The 15,304-nt window shown below is 50.5% G+C and overlaps 1 protein-coding gene across 1 annotated transcript in view; it reads right to left on the minus strand.

Moving 5' to 3' along the window:
* Nucleotides 1–3,366: 3,366 nt before the first annotated feature.
* The window catches only part of USP40 (ubiquitin specific peptidase 40), a 94,622-nt gene continuing 82,684 nt past the window's right edge, over nucleotides 3,367–15,304 (minus strand). The window contains exons 29-32 of the mRNA XM_011952032.1: nucleotides 13,444–13,654; nucleotides 13,208–13,303; nucleotides 8,575–8,669; nucleotides 3,367–4,875 (exon numbers count right to left, since the gene is read on the minus strand). Of these exons, the coding sequence (XP_011807422.1) occupies nucleotides 4,764–4,875; nucleotides 8,575–8,669; nucleotides 13,208–13,303; nucleotides 13,444–13,654 (514 nt within the window). The 3' untranslated portion in view covers nucleotides 3,367–4,763. The remainder of the gene's footprint in view (nucleotides 4,876–8,574; nucleotides 8,670–13,207; nucleotides 13,304–13,443; nucleotides 13,655–15,304) is intronic.

Below are 15,304 nucleotides of genomic sequence, written 5' to 3' on the forward strand. Positions count from 1 at the left end.
GATCCTCCCACCTCAGCCTCCCTAGTAGCTGAGAGCACAGATGCATGACAACACACCCAGCTAGTTTGTAAAATTTTTTGTAGAGACTGGGTCTTGCTGCCTAAGCTGGTTTTGAACTCCTGGCTTTAAGCAATCCTATGTGTCTCTTTTTAAGATAAAGAGAGGCCTTTCCGAAGCTCTGGCTTCAGCTGGCCTCCTCTAATGTCTTGGCTAGAACTGCCTCACACGCTCATGACTAAACCAATCAGTGCGAGGGGTACGAGCTATGGCGGTGATGGGGATGCTCATGGCTGACACGTTATAATTTGTGCCAGGTGCTGGTCTAAGTGCCTTGCACGTACGAACTCCTCTCATTCCCCTGACAGCCTTACATGGGGGGTTATCTGCATTTCACAGGCGTGGGACAGGCTCAGAGAGGGGACATACCTTGCCCCATGAGGCACAGCCAGCACGTGGCTGACACGGGAGGCAGAGGGCATATCTTTTTGACAGCTGTGCTCTCCTGTGTCCCAAGCCTCATAGCAAGCCCAGCCCACATGACAGGTGAGGAAATTGGACCCAAGTGACAGGCATGATTTCCAGCACAGCAGCCGGAGCGTCTCACTTGCTGGGGGCACCAGATGTTGGGGCAGCGGCAGACCTGGGGGGAGGCTGGTGTGTGCTCCGCCCGCCTCACTCCTGCGCTCGCATGGCCCATCTCACATGGGGCATGGCTCCATTGTGTCCGAAAGCAGTGAGGAGGGGGCTTCTCACAGAGATGGCATCTGACAGTGGTGGGAGGCTGGACAGCGATCTGAAGTGGAGAGGGCTGCTCAGGTGTAGATGGCAAGACGGGACGGTAGAGTCGAGTGGAGAAAATGCAGCGATCTATATTATTTTTAAACTGATGCTCTTCAGAACTCCCCCACCAGTTAGAAAAACAAACTGGGTGCTTGGTCCAGTAATGTTAACTGACCCCTGGATTTGTGGCCTCTGTTGTTTGCCAGGACAGTTTTGCTGTGGTCCCTCCACTCCTTTGTGCCCTGGCTCCAGGTGGGCTCACACGCGTCCCTTGGCTGTAGGTTGCTAGACCCCACCCAGAGCTCTTAGACCTGGGCTAGGAGCGGATGCAACTCGCAGTCGCCCCTCTGTGGTGGGGGCGGCGTGGCTGGGAGGGAGGTGCAACAGCCACACCAACACGAGGTGCTGCCATCTTTGAAGCACATGCGTGTGAAGGGCATGGGCACCTGGAAGCTCTGGGCAACGCACCTCCCCCTCTCCCCCGACCGTCATTCCATCCTGGAGCCCACGCACATCACCCACTTGGAGCCCAGGGCTCTCACTGGCTCGTAGGAAGAGGCACTTGGTGGCTGCCTGGTGTGATGGAGCTGCTGGTGGCGTCTCAGCACCTGGGGAGGTGCCTGCGGAGACAGAACCACTTTGGAGAGAAGCACACTGGGGCCTGGCAGAGGCACCACTGTGCCCTGAGCACTCGCCTGGCCCTGCCCTGGCCTGGTGTGAGCCCACTGGTGGGCTCTTGTTTCGTGAACCGGGAGATTGCCATGTCTGCTCCTGCCACCCTGAGTGGGGGAAGAACCTGCAGATGAAGGGCCCTGTCTGCCACTCTGCAGCCATTGCCACGGGGACCTGGACGCATGGCAGTGCACCTGCCGCGTGTGGGCATGTGTGCTGGGGGGGGGAGGGCAGAGGCCGGAGGGAGCTGGAAGCAGTCTCTCTTTACTTGGATATTGAGGTCACCGCTTCACTTTCCTCTCAAGTGCAGTGAATCTCCAGAATGTAAATGCACCCAGAATGCGTTGGTTATGGACTTTATTAAAGCCTAGTATGGCCGTGCTTTGGGTGGGTGCATTAGGCAGCATGAAGGATGGCCTGTAGGGTGAAGGGACTGTGGTAAGTTGGCCCCTCACTGGTAAGTCTGTTCTGCAGGTAAACTCATATAGATGGCGCCAAAATGATTTGCAAGATAATTCTTGCCCCTCCCTTATTTTGCCTAGAAAAAGTCACTGTTGAAAAAGTATGTTTTCTGCGATGCCACCACCATTACCTATTTCCATAGAAGGAAAATAAAACCAGATTACATCCCGTTTCTTCCAGTGCATTTTTTCCCATGAGTCTGAACTTTTTAAAACCAAAGCAAACTTCTGTTATTTCTAAAGCAGCACTACTGCAGTATTTCTAAATAGAAACTCTGTTTATTTAGCATCCGAAGTAGGCTTGGGGAAAAGGGCCACAAAAGTGCCTTATTTTATTTATTTATTTATCTATTTATCTATTTATTTACTTATTTATTTATTTATTTATTTATTTATTTATTTTTATGATGGAGTCTTGCTGTGTCGCCCAGGCTGGAGTGCAATGGCATGATCTTGGCGCACTGCAACCTCTGCTTCCCAGGTTCAAACGATTGATTCTTGTGCCTCAGCCTCCCGAGTGACTGGGACTACAGGCGCCTGCCACCACGCCCAGGTAATTTTTTGTACTTTTAGTAGACAGGGTTTCACCATGTCACCCAGGCTGGTTTCACACTCCTGACCTCAAATGATCCACCTGCCTTGGCCTCCCAAAGTGCTGGGATTACAGGCATGAGCCACTGAGCCCAGCCAGGCTGGAGTGCAACAGTACAATCTCGGCTCACTGCAACCTCCCAACTCCCGGGTTCAAGCCATTCTGCCTCAGCCTCCCAAGTAGCTGGGATTACAGGCACGTGCTACCATGCCCAGCTTTTTTTTTTTTTTTTTTTTTGGTAGAGACAGGGTTTCTCCATGTTGGTCAGCCTGGTCTCGAACTCCTGACCTCAGGTGATCCACCAACTTCGACCTCCCAGAGTGCTGGGATTACACGTGTTGAGCCACCGTGCCCAGCCAAAAGTTCCTCTCTGAAGCAAGCTGGACATGAAGTAGCCGGCAACCAAAAGAAGCTAAGGGCTACAACTTTAAAAAATGGTTTATTTCTCCTTTATCAGAATCATACAGCTTTCTCAATCCCCAAGTTAAAAAAACAGAAAACAGGAAGAAAGGGAAGAAGGCAAAGGCCACACGCACCTGCTGCACTTAAAGGCACATCAACCCACAGGCGTCTTTGGACTTGCGAGACATTCTGCGAGGCTTCTGGCCTCTCAAAGGCAGCTTTCCAGCGATTTCGTTAGTATTTCATCACGTGGAGATGAGATGAAGGGAGATGCTACGGAAAGGTGTCAGGTAGAGCCACAGAAACAGAACAGCTTAAGAAGGGCCGGACGCCCAGCTCCAGTCACGACACTTGCGGCTCTGGTGTCATCAGAAGCCTCTATCTCCCTCTATAAAGACGCCGTCTACACCCAGGGTGAGTCCCCTGAGCGGCGTTAGAAGCCTCTATCTCCCTCTATAAAGTGGGGTCAGTGTTTGGGAGTGGGAGGCAGCTTGCTAGTCACAGTCCAGTCCTTACGGCACAGTGCTTCACAGAAACGCACAGACATCTATGGCAGACAGACACGTGTGTGGAAGCGACGCGGCTCCCGTCTGGTAGTGGTTTGGACCGTTGGGAGGAGGTTGCGGGGCAGAGTGGGCCGCTGGCTCAGGGTCAGCTTGTTGGAAAAGGGTCACAGGCAGGGAGTGCCTGACTCCAGTGGTGTCCTTTCTGCCCTCACACTTCAGTGCCGCTTCCCGTCAGTGACGGGGCGACGAGGAACCGTGAGGCCCAGGTGACAAGCAGGCTGAGAACGTGACACTGTCTTCGGGATGCTGCTTTCCGCTAAGTTGCTGTCTGGGAAAGTCAACCATCTGTGTCCCAAATCAACTCAGTGACACAGGTGCTGTTATTTCTCACAAATGCCAATTAAATCCTTTAAGACAAATAGAAATCTGGGTTGGATTAAGTGGAAAAACGCTTCCTTAGTTTACCTTTTTTTTCTCAGGTGTTTTCATTGAGGCTACTCAGGAACCCAGTCAGGCTGCCCAGGACACCTGGAACCTGGGCTATGCCAGGCCTGTCTGCCACGGCCCTGCCTGCCCCGCTTCCACAAAGGAAGAGAGGATGAGGCGCTGTGGACGGCAGTGGCCGCAGTTCTCGGGATCCAAGGACATTCTCATCACAGAGCACCTAGGGGAGGCTGGGCCTGTGGGCTGATGCGCAGCGGCCGTCCTTGCTTAGCAGAGCGGCTCACCCTCGGAGGCCGCCCTGTCTGGTTCCTCCTCGTGGAAAGAGCTCACACTTTTCAGCACTGCAGTTTTAACTCAGACCAAAGGGCAGACATGGAGCATGTGGGGCCAGAACGAGTGGGGTAAATGAAGTCCTGAAAGCAGACCCCACTTCTGCTCAGCACCAGCGCGGTGGCGCAGTGGCCTGAGACACTGTGAGAACCCGGTCAGGGCGAGCGAGAGTCATCTGAACATGGAGGAAAGCGGCCAGGCTGACCCCGCGCACCTCCCACAGCAGAGGGACAGCATGGCGCTGCCTCCATACCTGCGGTTCATGCACACGTTGTGTATTTTCTGGTTAAAAGAAAAAAAAAGCTGGGGCCAGGTGCTGTGAGAGAGAGAGCCCAGCACCTACTGGCAGCTGGATGGGTGGCATCCAGGGCTGTGCCAAGCCCCGAGGCTGCCATGTGTCGCAGAGCTCAGTGACTGTGTGCACTGGCCAGGCCGCAGAGGAGCTGTCCCTGTGCTCAAAGGAAGCAGAGGATTTGGGATTGGAGGCGCCAGGCAGCCAGTCCCCATGCCCAGGAAGCCCACGTTGGTGGCATCAGCTGGAGAGTTCAGCAGGAGCGGAGCCGGGCAGCGGCGGGGTTATCTGAAACTCCCCACGTGGATGGAGAGAGGAGTTTCTGGGGCTCGCGGCCGGGTGGGCGTCTCCGCACTGGAGAGGATGCAGCTGCTCTGTTCACGGAGGGCTTCTCGGCTGTGGAGACACAGAGCCTGTCACTGACTCATGGATGCAGTGGATGCCAGCGTGAGGGGGTCACAGAGACTCCAAAATACACTCCAATCTTATAGGCCACAGGGATATGCATTTGCAACTGGACAGACAGAGCTCAGCCACCTGCCAGAGGGCCTCATGCTGCCCTGCCACCAGCCCTGTGCCAGGCCGGCAGCTGCCTTTCCCTGCTTTGCCTTTGCGGCACGGCATGGTTCAGGCTCTGGGGCTTTCTGAATCTGCTCAGTGAAAATGCCTCACAGCTGAGAAACCTTCCTTTCCTTTTTAAATGGAAGAGTAACATCCAGAGTGCACGCGCACACACACGCGAAACACACTGCTGCGTGACTCATCGCAATCACACACAACTGTGTGACATGACGCGGAGGCTGCCTCTGCCCCTTCAGTCTTGTTCTGAGAGAAAGGCTACTCGGCATCCCACTCAAGAGACTGGCTTTTGCTGTGACCCCCTGGCCCATGGCACCGTGTGGCAGGTGCTCTGCGGCCGGGTGCGTTGGCCCAGCCTGATGTGTGTAGCGTGCCCACGCTGCACAGTCCCTGGCAGGAGGCCTCCACAGCCCACCCGCCATCCCACTGCTCAGCAACCTTTCCTTCAATACGGCCAGAATCTGGCCTTGGTGAATGAAGTTGCCGTGTATTTTTGGGGACATCTTGGTGGGCACATGTCCATGTTTTTGAGGAGTAGAAGGCTGGGTACCGGGAAATGCACAGGAGATGCAGCACGAGGTACTGTCCTGAGTTCCAAAGTGTCTGTGCCAATTCCACACCCACACACATGGGATGAGAGCCCCAGTGACTGAGTCCTCAACACACGGGTCTTTCCCGCTTTAGCGCTGCCGATGGGCGTGTGGCACTGTCTCGGGGTAGCTTGAATTTACATCTGTTTTATCATGAGTGAATGGCTGAGCATGTTTTTATGTGTTGACAAGCGAGCTGCAGTTCCTTTTCTATGAACTGTTCATATCCTCACCTCTACTTTTATTGGATTGGTTTTTTCTTATTTGCAGATAATGTTTACAGCCATACCCTCTGACCTAGCAATTCCACTTGCAAAAATCTGTCCTACAGATATATCCACATCTGTACTGCAAAATGGGGAATATACAAGGTTATTCACTGTGATGCTGACAGATTGGCGACAACCTGGAAGTGTGTGAGGTGGGCGTATGTCACCTAAGCCGTGGTCTACCCATGCATCAGGACACCATGCTCCCAGCATGAGACGGGGCAGCTGGGTACACACTGGTACATGAAAACAGCAAGGTTACCAAGAAAGTTCTGGCCAAAAGAGAAGAGAAAGCTCCTCTACCCCTATACACAGGTCTCTGAGAGGACACGCAGGTGACCGTCATGCTGGCCCGTCTGGGAGAGGCTGTGTACCTGGGGATGGGGGTGCAGAGAGTTCTCAGTGAACCTCTTTGATGGCTTTTGAAAGCATGTGACTGTATTAACTCCAACAAATAGATAAATGAAAACCAATATGGTGAGTGGTTCCATCACGGTGTTCAGAAGACACCAGTGCTCTACTTTTGTGCAAACAGCACGCATGAGGCTTCAGATGAGGTTTACAATGACAGCAACACGAATCTTTAAAATGTGCTCTCTCAAACACCACAGGTGAAAATGGAGATACCAGGGCCTGGGAAACTGTTGGCTGTGTCCAAATAACAGCCTTGGTGACAACTAAGGCTTTGACAGAGAGGATGCGTGGAGAAGTCTGACAAAGTCAGTGGCATCACATTTAAATGTGGAAAACAGGGCCAGGCATGGTGGCTCATGCCTGTAATCCCAGCACTTTGGGAGGCCAAGGCAGGCAGATCACGAGGTCAAGAGATCAAGACCATCCTGGCCAACATGGTGAAACCCCGTCTCTACTAAAAATACAAAAATTAGCTGGGCGTGGTATCAGCTACTTGGGAGGCTGAGTCAGGAGAATCACTTGAACCTGGGAGGTGGAGGTTGAAGTGGGTCGAGATTGCGCCACTGCACTCTAGCCTGGTGACAAAGTGGGACTCTGTCTCAAAAAAAAAAAAAAAAAAGTGGAAAACAATATTTTAGTGTCTATGTATTAGACACATATAGAATTTTGTGTGTGTGTGTGTGTGTATCTGGCCTTTAAATAGGAAAACTCTGGAGCAGCCAGCACTGCAGACCCGCTCCCATATCCCCAGGTCTCTGAGGGCACCAGGACCTGAGGGCTACAGAGCTGCTAATGGGGGTGAGGCTGGGCACAGGTCCTTTGCCATCCTGGGGCTCCCAGGGCCCTTAGGGAGTCAGGAAAGGCCACGGGACAGTGCTGTCCGGAAAGCAGCTCAGACCCTGGAGAACAGAGAGGAAGAGGAAGGCCCCCAGGTCCAGGGGAAATGCTGCTTGTGGAGCTCACACAGTCCCTACCCGCCGTCATCTTCACTCAGGGACCTCCCTCGGCTCCCTGATTCTACTTCTACCTCCTAGAATCCACTCACCACAAAGCAGCCAGCGATCATGTCAACATGACCCCCTTCATACCCTCCAGCAGCTTCTAATCACGCTTGAACCCTCACCTCTGCCATGGTCACAAGGTCATGTCCACCTGCCCTGCCACCTCCACCTGGGACCTCTCTTCCCCAGACACCCCCAGCGGCAGAGGGCATGCAGTCCCTGGCATACAGGCAGCCAAGATACTGAGGGGTGGGAGGAGAGGGGGATTAGGGTAAGCGGGGCCAGATCAAGCTCCTGCAGTCATTTGGGCAGGAAAAGAAAAGATGAAATCCACCAGGGCAGAAGCAGTCAGAACAGGATGAAAGGCAGATTTAGGAGAGACCCAGAGTCCCTGAGTCGGGGAGTGGGGGAAGATGAGGGTGCCTGGGGGCCTCTGGTGCGGCCTGCTCGGAGCTGATGCCATGGGCAGGTCCCAAGACTTGTGGTGGTGGTGAGCTGAGCATCGGGAACTGAGCCTCACACCGCAGTTCCGGGTGTGCAGAGTGCAAGTTCCTGGGGGCTGTGTGTGGCCTGGAGGTCTGAAGAGAGCCGGCTGGGCACAGAACCTGTGGCTTGGCCTGACTGCAAGCAGCACCTGCTTCCTCCAGTGGCAGTGAGTGCAGAGCCAGGCAAGGGCAGGCAGCGCCAGAGCCGGGAGGAGGGAAAGAGGGAAGGAGTCCTGAGCAGAGGTAGAAGACAGCCTGTGGCAGTGAAGTCCTGGTGGCCAGGGGTGAGGCGGTGTCCTGGAGGAAGCGGGGGTAGCAGCGCTGAAGCCATGGCAGCGTCCCCTGGAAAAGTGGCCAGGCTCTCAGGAACCTTGGAGAGAGCGGAAGAAGGACAGAGAGCCTGCAGCAGGGCCGAGGTGGCAGCAGGACGGGGGCGTGGGAACCTGAAGGGAAAGCCAAGACCCAGGCAGAGGGCGAGGCTGCGTGTGGGGAGGAGGGAGGGTGACCGTGTGACCGTGGATCGCAGGCTCCTCATCGCGCCTCTGCAGTCCACGTGGACTTCACCTGTTCCATAGAAAGCTCCAGGAGGCACTCAAGGAGAGGAAAGAACTCGGGGAGCGGAGAAGGACCTGCCACACTGGCGTGCTTTATGTGCACCCTGAATGAACAAGAGTTTCCGGTCCCTATCAGTTTCCAAGCAGGAGTGAGTCAGAGAGGGCTCCGTCAGCTGCACGTCTGTGCAGACCCCAGCAATTACCTTTGCCTCCTCCCCAGGGCCCGTTGTTTCTGCTTTTCTTTTCCAATGTCATCTCTGATTGTACTGAAATCATCGTCGTCATCAACCAGGAGATTCTACATTTCAAAAGAAGTAATGAGCAGTGTTTTCTGACATCTTTTTAGCCTATATTTAAAAGAAGCATGTTTAAAAAACTACCTATATTGACAAAAGGACAGATTCAAATTTACATAAACTAGGTGAATAACTGATCTAAAAAAATCCTCTTGCTCAACGAAAACAAACTCGAGGGTGGCAAGAAGAGCTCCACAAGGGAAATTAATTTCCAGCCATCTGACCTTTCCCTTCAGCTCCAGAAGCTTCCACTGGGAGTGGCCACACAGGGGCACTTTAAAGGGCTACCAGGCAAGAACATGAAGCACAGAGATCATCCGCATTGGCACACGGATCTCTCATTGCTATGCCAGAAGCACTGCTGTTTGCTTTATAGACACTGTCAGTCTGTTCTCGCCTCTGTATTTCTCTAGTCAGCCCCAGCTTCTGAGAGGCATGAACTTGGCTTGACTTCCTTGGCATCTCCTGCAAGCCTTCACTGCAGGGTTTCACAAACACAGGCTGCTCCATGGGTTCTCGTGACTGGGCAAGCCTCCTCCCTTCCCAGGACTTGCAGGTCACTTTCCACACGCATGTTATTTCCATAAATGCTGCCCACAGGGAGGATGCCTCAGGGCGCACCCAGGAAGGGAAGTGCGTGCCAGGAAAGACACAGTGCAGGGCCTGCGGGATTCGTGCTTGCGGTTGCCCAGGTTGCTGGCTGCATTCTCAGGTGCGGAGGTGGGGAGCTGGCTCTGGCTACACATCACAGTTAAACTCTTCAATGACTGAGATATGAACCAAGCTCTGCAGGAGGGTCTGGCTACTTCTCAGTGCCCCACCTCTGCTAGGAACATGTTGTATCAAATATGATAAACTCTATTTTAATACACTAATAAGCAAATATTATAATTTCTGTTCCAGCAAATTGCACATGACACAAGTTTTAAAAATTGTGGGGAGGCTGAGGCTGGGGAATGGGAGACTGAGGCAGGAGAATCGCTTGAACTCGGGAGGCAGAGGTTGCAGTGAGTCAAGATCACGCCACTGCACTCCAGCCTGGGTGACAGAGTGAGTCTCTGTCTCAAAAACAAACAAACAAACAGCAACAAAAAAACCCTGTCAATTTCTTTCCACTTCATTCTATTCCTGTAATGCTTCAGTGAGCGTATCCACGTGTCTCCATACACCTATGGGTGAGTTATTCTAGGGAATATAGCTAGGAGTGGGACTCCTTGGTTGTATCGATGGGCATCTGTGTACGAAAATAACACCAAACTGCTCTCCAGAGTAGCTGTACCAACTTGTGCTCCCACAGGAGTTTGTTTTTTTTTTTTTGACACAGGGTCTGACTCTGCCACCCTGGCTGGAGTGCAGTGGCATGATCTCAGCTCACTACAACCTCCACCTCCTGAGGTCAAGTGATCCTCCTGCCTTAGCCACTCAAGAAGTTGGGTTTTGCCACGTTGCCCTGGCTGGTCTCAAACTTCTGAGTGCAAGTGATCTGCCTGCCTTGGCTTCCAAGAGTGCTGGGATTACAGGCGTGAGCCACTGCGCCCGGCCTTGTGTGTGCGAGTTCCCATGGTCTCATTAGCAAGGGCAGCTCCCTGCTGGATTCTGCAGTTCCCTGCTCACTTGGCAAGCTGATTCTCTTTTCATGTGTTTCCTGGCCATTCTGTTCTCCTCTGTGAACTGCCAGGTGATAACCTTGGCCCACTTCTCTATTGGGTTATTTTTTGGTAACAGATTTACAGAAGATCTGCTGTCTATGCTGGAGAATAACCCTCTGCTGTCTTACTGCGTATGTCTCTCTCCCATTTGTGACTTCCCTTTTCACTCTTTTTTACGGTTTCCTTTGATGAACAAAAGTTCTCACTTCTAATGTAATGAAATTTATTGATTCTCTTATGGTTTGCACTTTTTGTTTAGGGAATCCTTCTTGCCAGGAGTGGTGGCTTACGCCTGTAATCCCAGCTCTTTGGGAGGTGAGGCAGGTGAACTGCCTGAACTCAGGAGTTCAAGACCAACTTGGGCAACACTGCATAACCCTGTCTCTACCAAAAATACAAAAAATTAGCTGGGCGTAATGGCACGTGCCTGTGGTCCCAGCTATTTGGGAGGCTGAGGTGGGAAGATCGCTTGAGCCCATAAGGCAGACGTTACGGTGAGTGGAAATCTCGCTACTGCACTCCAACCTGGGTGACAGAGTGACACCCCATCTCAAAACATAAAAAATAGAAGACAAGATCGAAAATGAGTATTTTTCACATTTCAGTCTTCAACTGGATTGCCTGTTGACTATGGTGTGAGCAGACGTAAGTACAGGTTTTATGGGGCCTGACGCTGATTCAAGTCAAGCATCCGTAATCCAGAAATCCGAAACTCAATGGAGCATTAAAATAGATTTCAGAGTTTGGGATTAGGGAGGCTCAACTGTTAAGTATAATGCAAATATTCCAAAACCTGAAAAAACCTGAAATCTGAAACAGTTCTGGTCCCAAGCATCTTGAATCATAGATACTCAACTTGTATAAAATTTATTTTATGGTTATGAAAATTCATGAATATGATTTTCCTACATAGATAACTAATTTTCCCAGCACCATTCATTGAATAACCCATTTTTAAATGTTGCCTCAAGTATCTGTCACGTTTCCTTCCATCTGTGATTCTGTTTCTGGGCTTTCCATCCTGTCCATGAGCCTGCTTGTCTACCCGTGCCTGCCTGCTACACTGTCATCACAGCTGTGACAGTCAACACTTGGTAAGGCAAGGACCCTGTCCTTTTCTTCTTGCAGTGAGCTGAGATCATGCCCCTGCACTCCAGCCTGGGCAACAGAGCGAGATGCTGTCTCAAAAAAATAAAAAGAAAATCTTAGTTCTTTGGTCTTTTGCTCTCATGTATGAATTTATGCTATTAGTTTTATTTGATCTAATCTATGTGGATTTTCGTTGGAATTTCACTGAATTTACAGACTTGGGAAGAACTGACACCTTTACTATCGTGAGCTTTCCCTTCCAAGAACATGACGTGGCTTCACAGAAGCTTCCTTTAACACTGCTAAGTAAGGTTTTGTATATTCTCCAGAAGGTTTTATACTCATCTTGGAACCTTTTGAACTCCTCTCTCAGATCTAATCATTTATCTGTGTAGTCTCTTGAGTTTCCTTTTTTTTTTCCTTTTTTTTGGAGACAGGATCTCTGTTGCCTGGACTGCAGTGCAGTGGCACGATCTCGGCTCACTGCAACATCCACCTCCCTAGCTCAAGTGATCCTCCTAGCTCAGCCTCCTGAGTAACTGGGACTACAGGTGTGTGCTAACACGCCCGGCTAATTTTTGTATTTTTTTGTAGAGACCAGGTTTTACCATGTTGTCCAGGCTGGTCTTGAACTCCTGATCCACCCACCTCGGCCTCCCAGTGTTGGGATTACAGGCATGAGCCACCGTGCCCGGCCTTGAATCTCCTTTGTAAGAACAGTTTTATATTTTCCTTTTCACATTTCTTTTACTGCTCTTTCAATTTTTATTTACTTCTCTTTTGGCAGGGAGGGAGGTAACTCATTGCTTGTGTTGTTTAGTACAGTGTGAAACAGACGGGGTGGCTAGGGGATCCTTACTTTGGGCCCCACTTTCATGAAAATGGAAGCTTCTGAAGCTGTCACAGTGCTGCTGCTAGAGGTTTTGGGTAGATATGTGCATCAGGTTAAGGCGTTTCCTTCTATTCCTAGTTTGCTCTAAGTTCTTTTTTAAAGTCATGAATGAACATCGGGTTTTTAATAATAAATTTTATTTTATGCTTTTTCTGCATCTCTTGAGTCTGGCAGGATTATTTCTTACACAATCTATTCTTCATGCTGCCCTCCTCACATTCCTTGGATGACCTGCTCTGACATCATGTCACACAGTAGCATTCATTCATTCATTCATTCATTCATTCATTCATTTATTTATTTATTTATTTATTTATTTATTGACGCAGTCTCACTCTGTCGCCCAGGCTGAGTGCAGTGGCGCCATCTCGGCTCATTGCAAGCTCCGCCTCCCGGGTTCACACAATTCTCCTGCCTCAGGCTCCCGAGTAGCTGGGACTACAGGTGCTGCCAGCACACCCAGCTAATTTTTTGTATTTTTAGTAGAGACGGGGTTTCACTGTGTTAGCCAGGATGGTCTCAATCTCCTGACCTTGTGATCCACCTGCTTTGGCCTCCCAAAGTGCTGGGATTACAGGCATGAGCCACCATGCCCGGCCACACACAGTAGTTTTTTTAAAAACATAGTTGCAGGGCTGAACTTGGTAGTATTTTACTTAGAATTTGATATTTATGGTCAGAAGTGAAACTGGTCTGTATCATATTTTACTGTCCTTGGCAGTTTGGATGCTGAGGCTCCACTGGCCTTGGAAAGTCAGCTGTCCAGTTTTCCCTCTTTTTTATGCATTCTCTGAAACAATTTGTATAAAATGGGATTATCTGTGTCTTAAAGATTCAATAAAACATCTCTATAAAATCATGTGACCCTCGTGTCTTGTCAAAGTGGTAAATTTGCTGTTAAACAACTTACCTTAACACCAATAGTATCTCCGTCTTTCAAGTAATATGGTGCCCCTTGCAAATAATCTTGTTTTTTTTTCTTTTTCCTCTTGGTTATTTGTTGGTTCTATGGGAAAATCAAACATCTTAAATAAGCAAAACTCAACCTCAAGTTCTCACTAAATTCTCCATTACCGTGAAAAATTGCATAACCTCATTGCCAGGCCAGTAAGCCCCAATTTCTCTGAGTCAGCCCCACAACTTTACCCAGCTAGATATCGGAAGCCACTCGAACTTTTCGGGAAAGTATTTGGCAATTTCAATCTTCTCCACGGGAAGACAATAGAAATCGGCAACTCTCTGCCTCAGGGAGCCGGCAGTCCCGCCCTGGGCCGCATTCCACACCAGGTCCAGGGCAGGGGTGTAGGTCCTCTCACCAGGGATGCGCACCTGTGTCCTCAGCAGCACGTCCTGGGGGCTGCACCAGAAAACTGTCAAGTGCCAGATCCAAACAAACAAACAAACAAAACCACGTGGTAACTTGAGGCATAGTGGGCAAAGCTTCCCCTCCAGCTTTTCCGGTTTTTATAAGGAGACATTTTTCCCTAAATGCTGGATGCTAGTGGCAAACTCTCATTTCACAGTTCAATTTCCTTCAACCTTGATGAAGAGCGGAAGTGAAGATCCCACTCTTGGTCCACAGCAGAGTCCCCCAGACAGGGTAGGGAAACTTCCTCAGGGCGAGAGAAAAGGAAAGGGGCAGCGGCCTGAGCAGGGACGATGCGGCGGAGAGGGACAGGGTGAGAGGGGCCTGGCCTGATAGCCTGGCAGCCAGCAGAAGGAGAGCAGGCTCGAAGTAGGCAGTGATGCCCTTGACTTTGGGGGCTGTAAATGTGAGCTGCTGTGAGGTAGCCAGGGAGAAGAACCTGAGGGTTGGAATTGGGAAGAGAGACATGGGGCGGGTGAGAGACAAGACTGCCGCTGTGGGAGACGGGAAACCTTAGGAGGAGGAGCAGAAAGAACAACACTCAGCAAGGCAGGAGGAACAGAGACGTGCAGAGGTCAGCACAGGCCATGGAGGAAAAGCTATAGATAAGAACTGGAAGGCAGCAAGGGGAAATGAAGACTGGTTCTTAGGATGCTGAGACAAGGAGTGGTTTCTCGATACTTCTGTTAAGTGTTTTTACCATCAAAAGAGGTGACACAATGAGAGAAATGAAATGACTGTAAGAAAGAGAGCTCATGGGAAGATGTGGGCCCATGGAATCAGGGGAGTGCAGAGTGCAAGAGCAGAGGCTGCACAGCCCCATGTCCCCATGGGGGAGGGGGCTGCTGACCAGGGAGTGAGGCCGAGGCCTGGAGCCCAGCACAGTGCGGCCAGAGGACGGAAAGGGCATCGGCACAGGTGCTGAAGTTGCCAAGGAGAGGACAGAGGTTGCTGGAGAGAAACAGGAGGGACTAGAGGCCTCCTTGAGAGGAGGAGTGCCCTGGAAGTCGGCCAAGGACAGAAGAGCCCGTGGAAGGGGCCTGAGGGGCACACAGCTGCTCTTCAAAAGGGCAAAGGCACTGTGTCTATGAAAAGCCGACACTGCTTACAACCATTGTGACAAAGGGTCAAAATCATAAAGAGCTCACACAAATTCCAAGAGAGCTTTTCCTTTAGACTTCATTACAGAAGCAGGCAAAATACACGAAATAACTCATTCATGCACTCACAAAATACAGTTTGCAAAAATGCCTGAACTTACTAGTTATCAAAGCACTGGAGCAAATGCGAACAAGATAATCATCTTTCATTTATCAATTTAGGAAACACCTAGATGGTGAAATAGTCAACACTGGTTTGTAGGTGAGGTAAAATAAATACTCATACTCTGGAACAACTTGCCTGAAAAAATATTTAACTATTTTAAGAGGTTTAAAATTCCCACATCATCTGATCCTAGAATTCCTCTCCAGGAAACTATTTCTGGTTGTACAACTTGTATTAAGAATGCAACAAAAAAAGAGAATTTTAGACCAATATCCCTGATGAACATCGATGCAAAAATCCTCAATAAAATACTGGCAAACCGAATCCAGCAGCACATCAAAAAGCTTATCCACCATGATCAAGTGGGCTTCATCC

The sequence above is a fragment of the Colobus angolensis genome, unplaced genomic scaffold (genome assembly GCF_000951035.1).
Source record: "Colobus angolensis palliatus isolate OR3802 unplaced genomic scaffold, Cang.pa_1.0 Scaffold33, whole genome shotgun sequence".
Taxonomy (NCBI): domain Eukaryota; kingdom Metazoa; phylum Chordata; class Mammalia; order Primates; family Cercopithecidae; genus Colobus; species Colobus angolensis.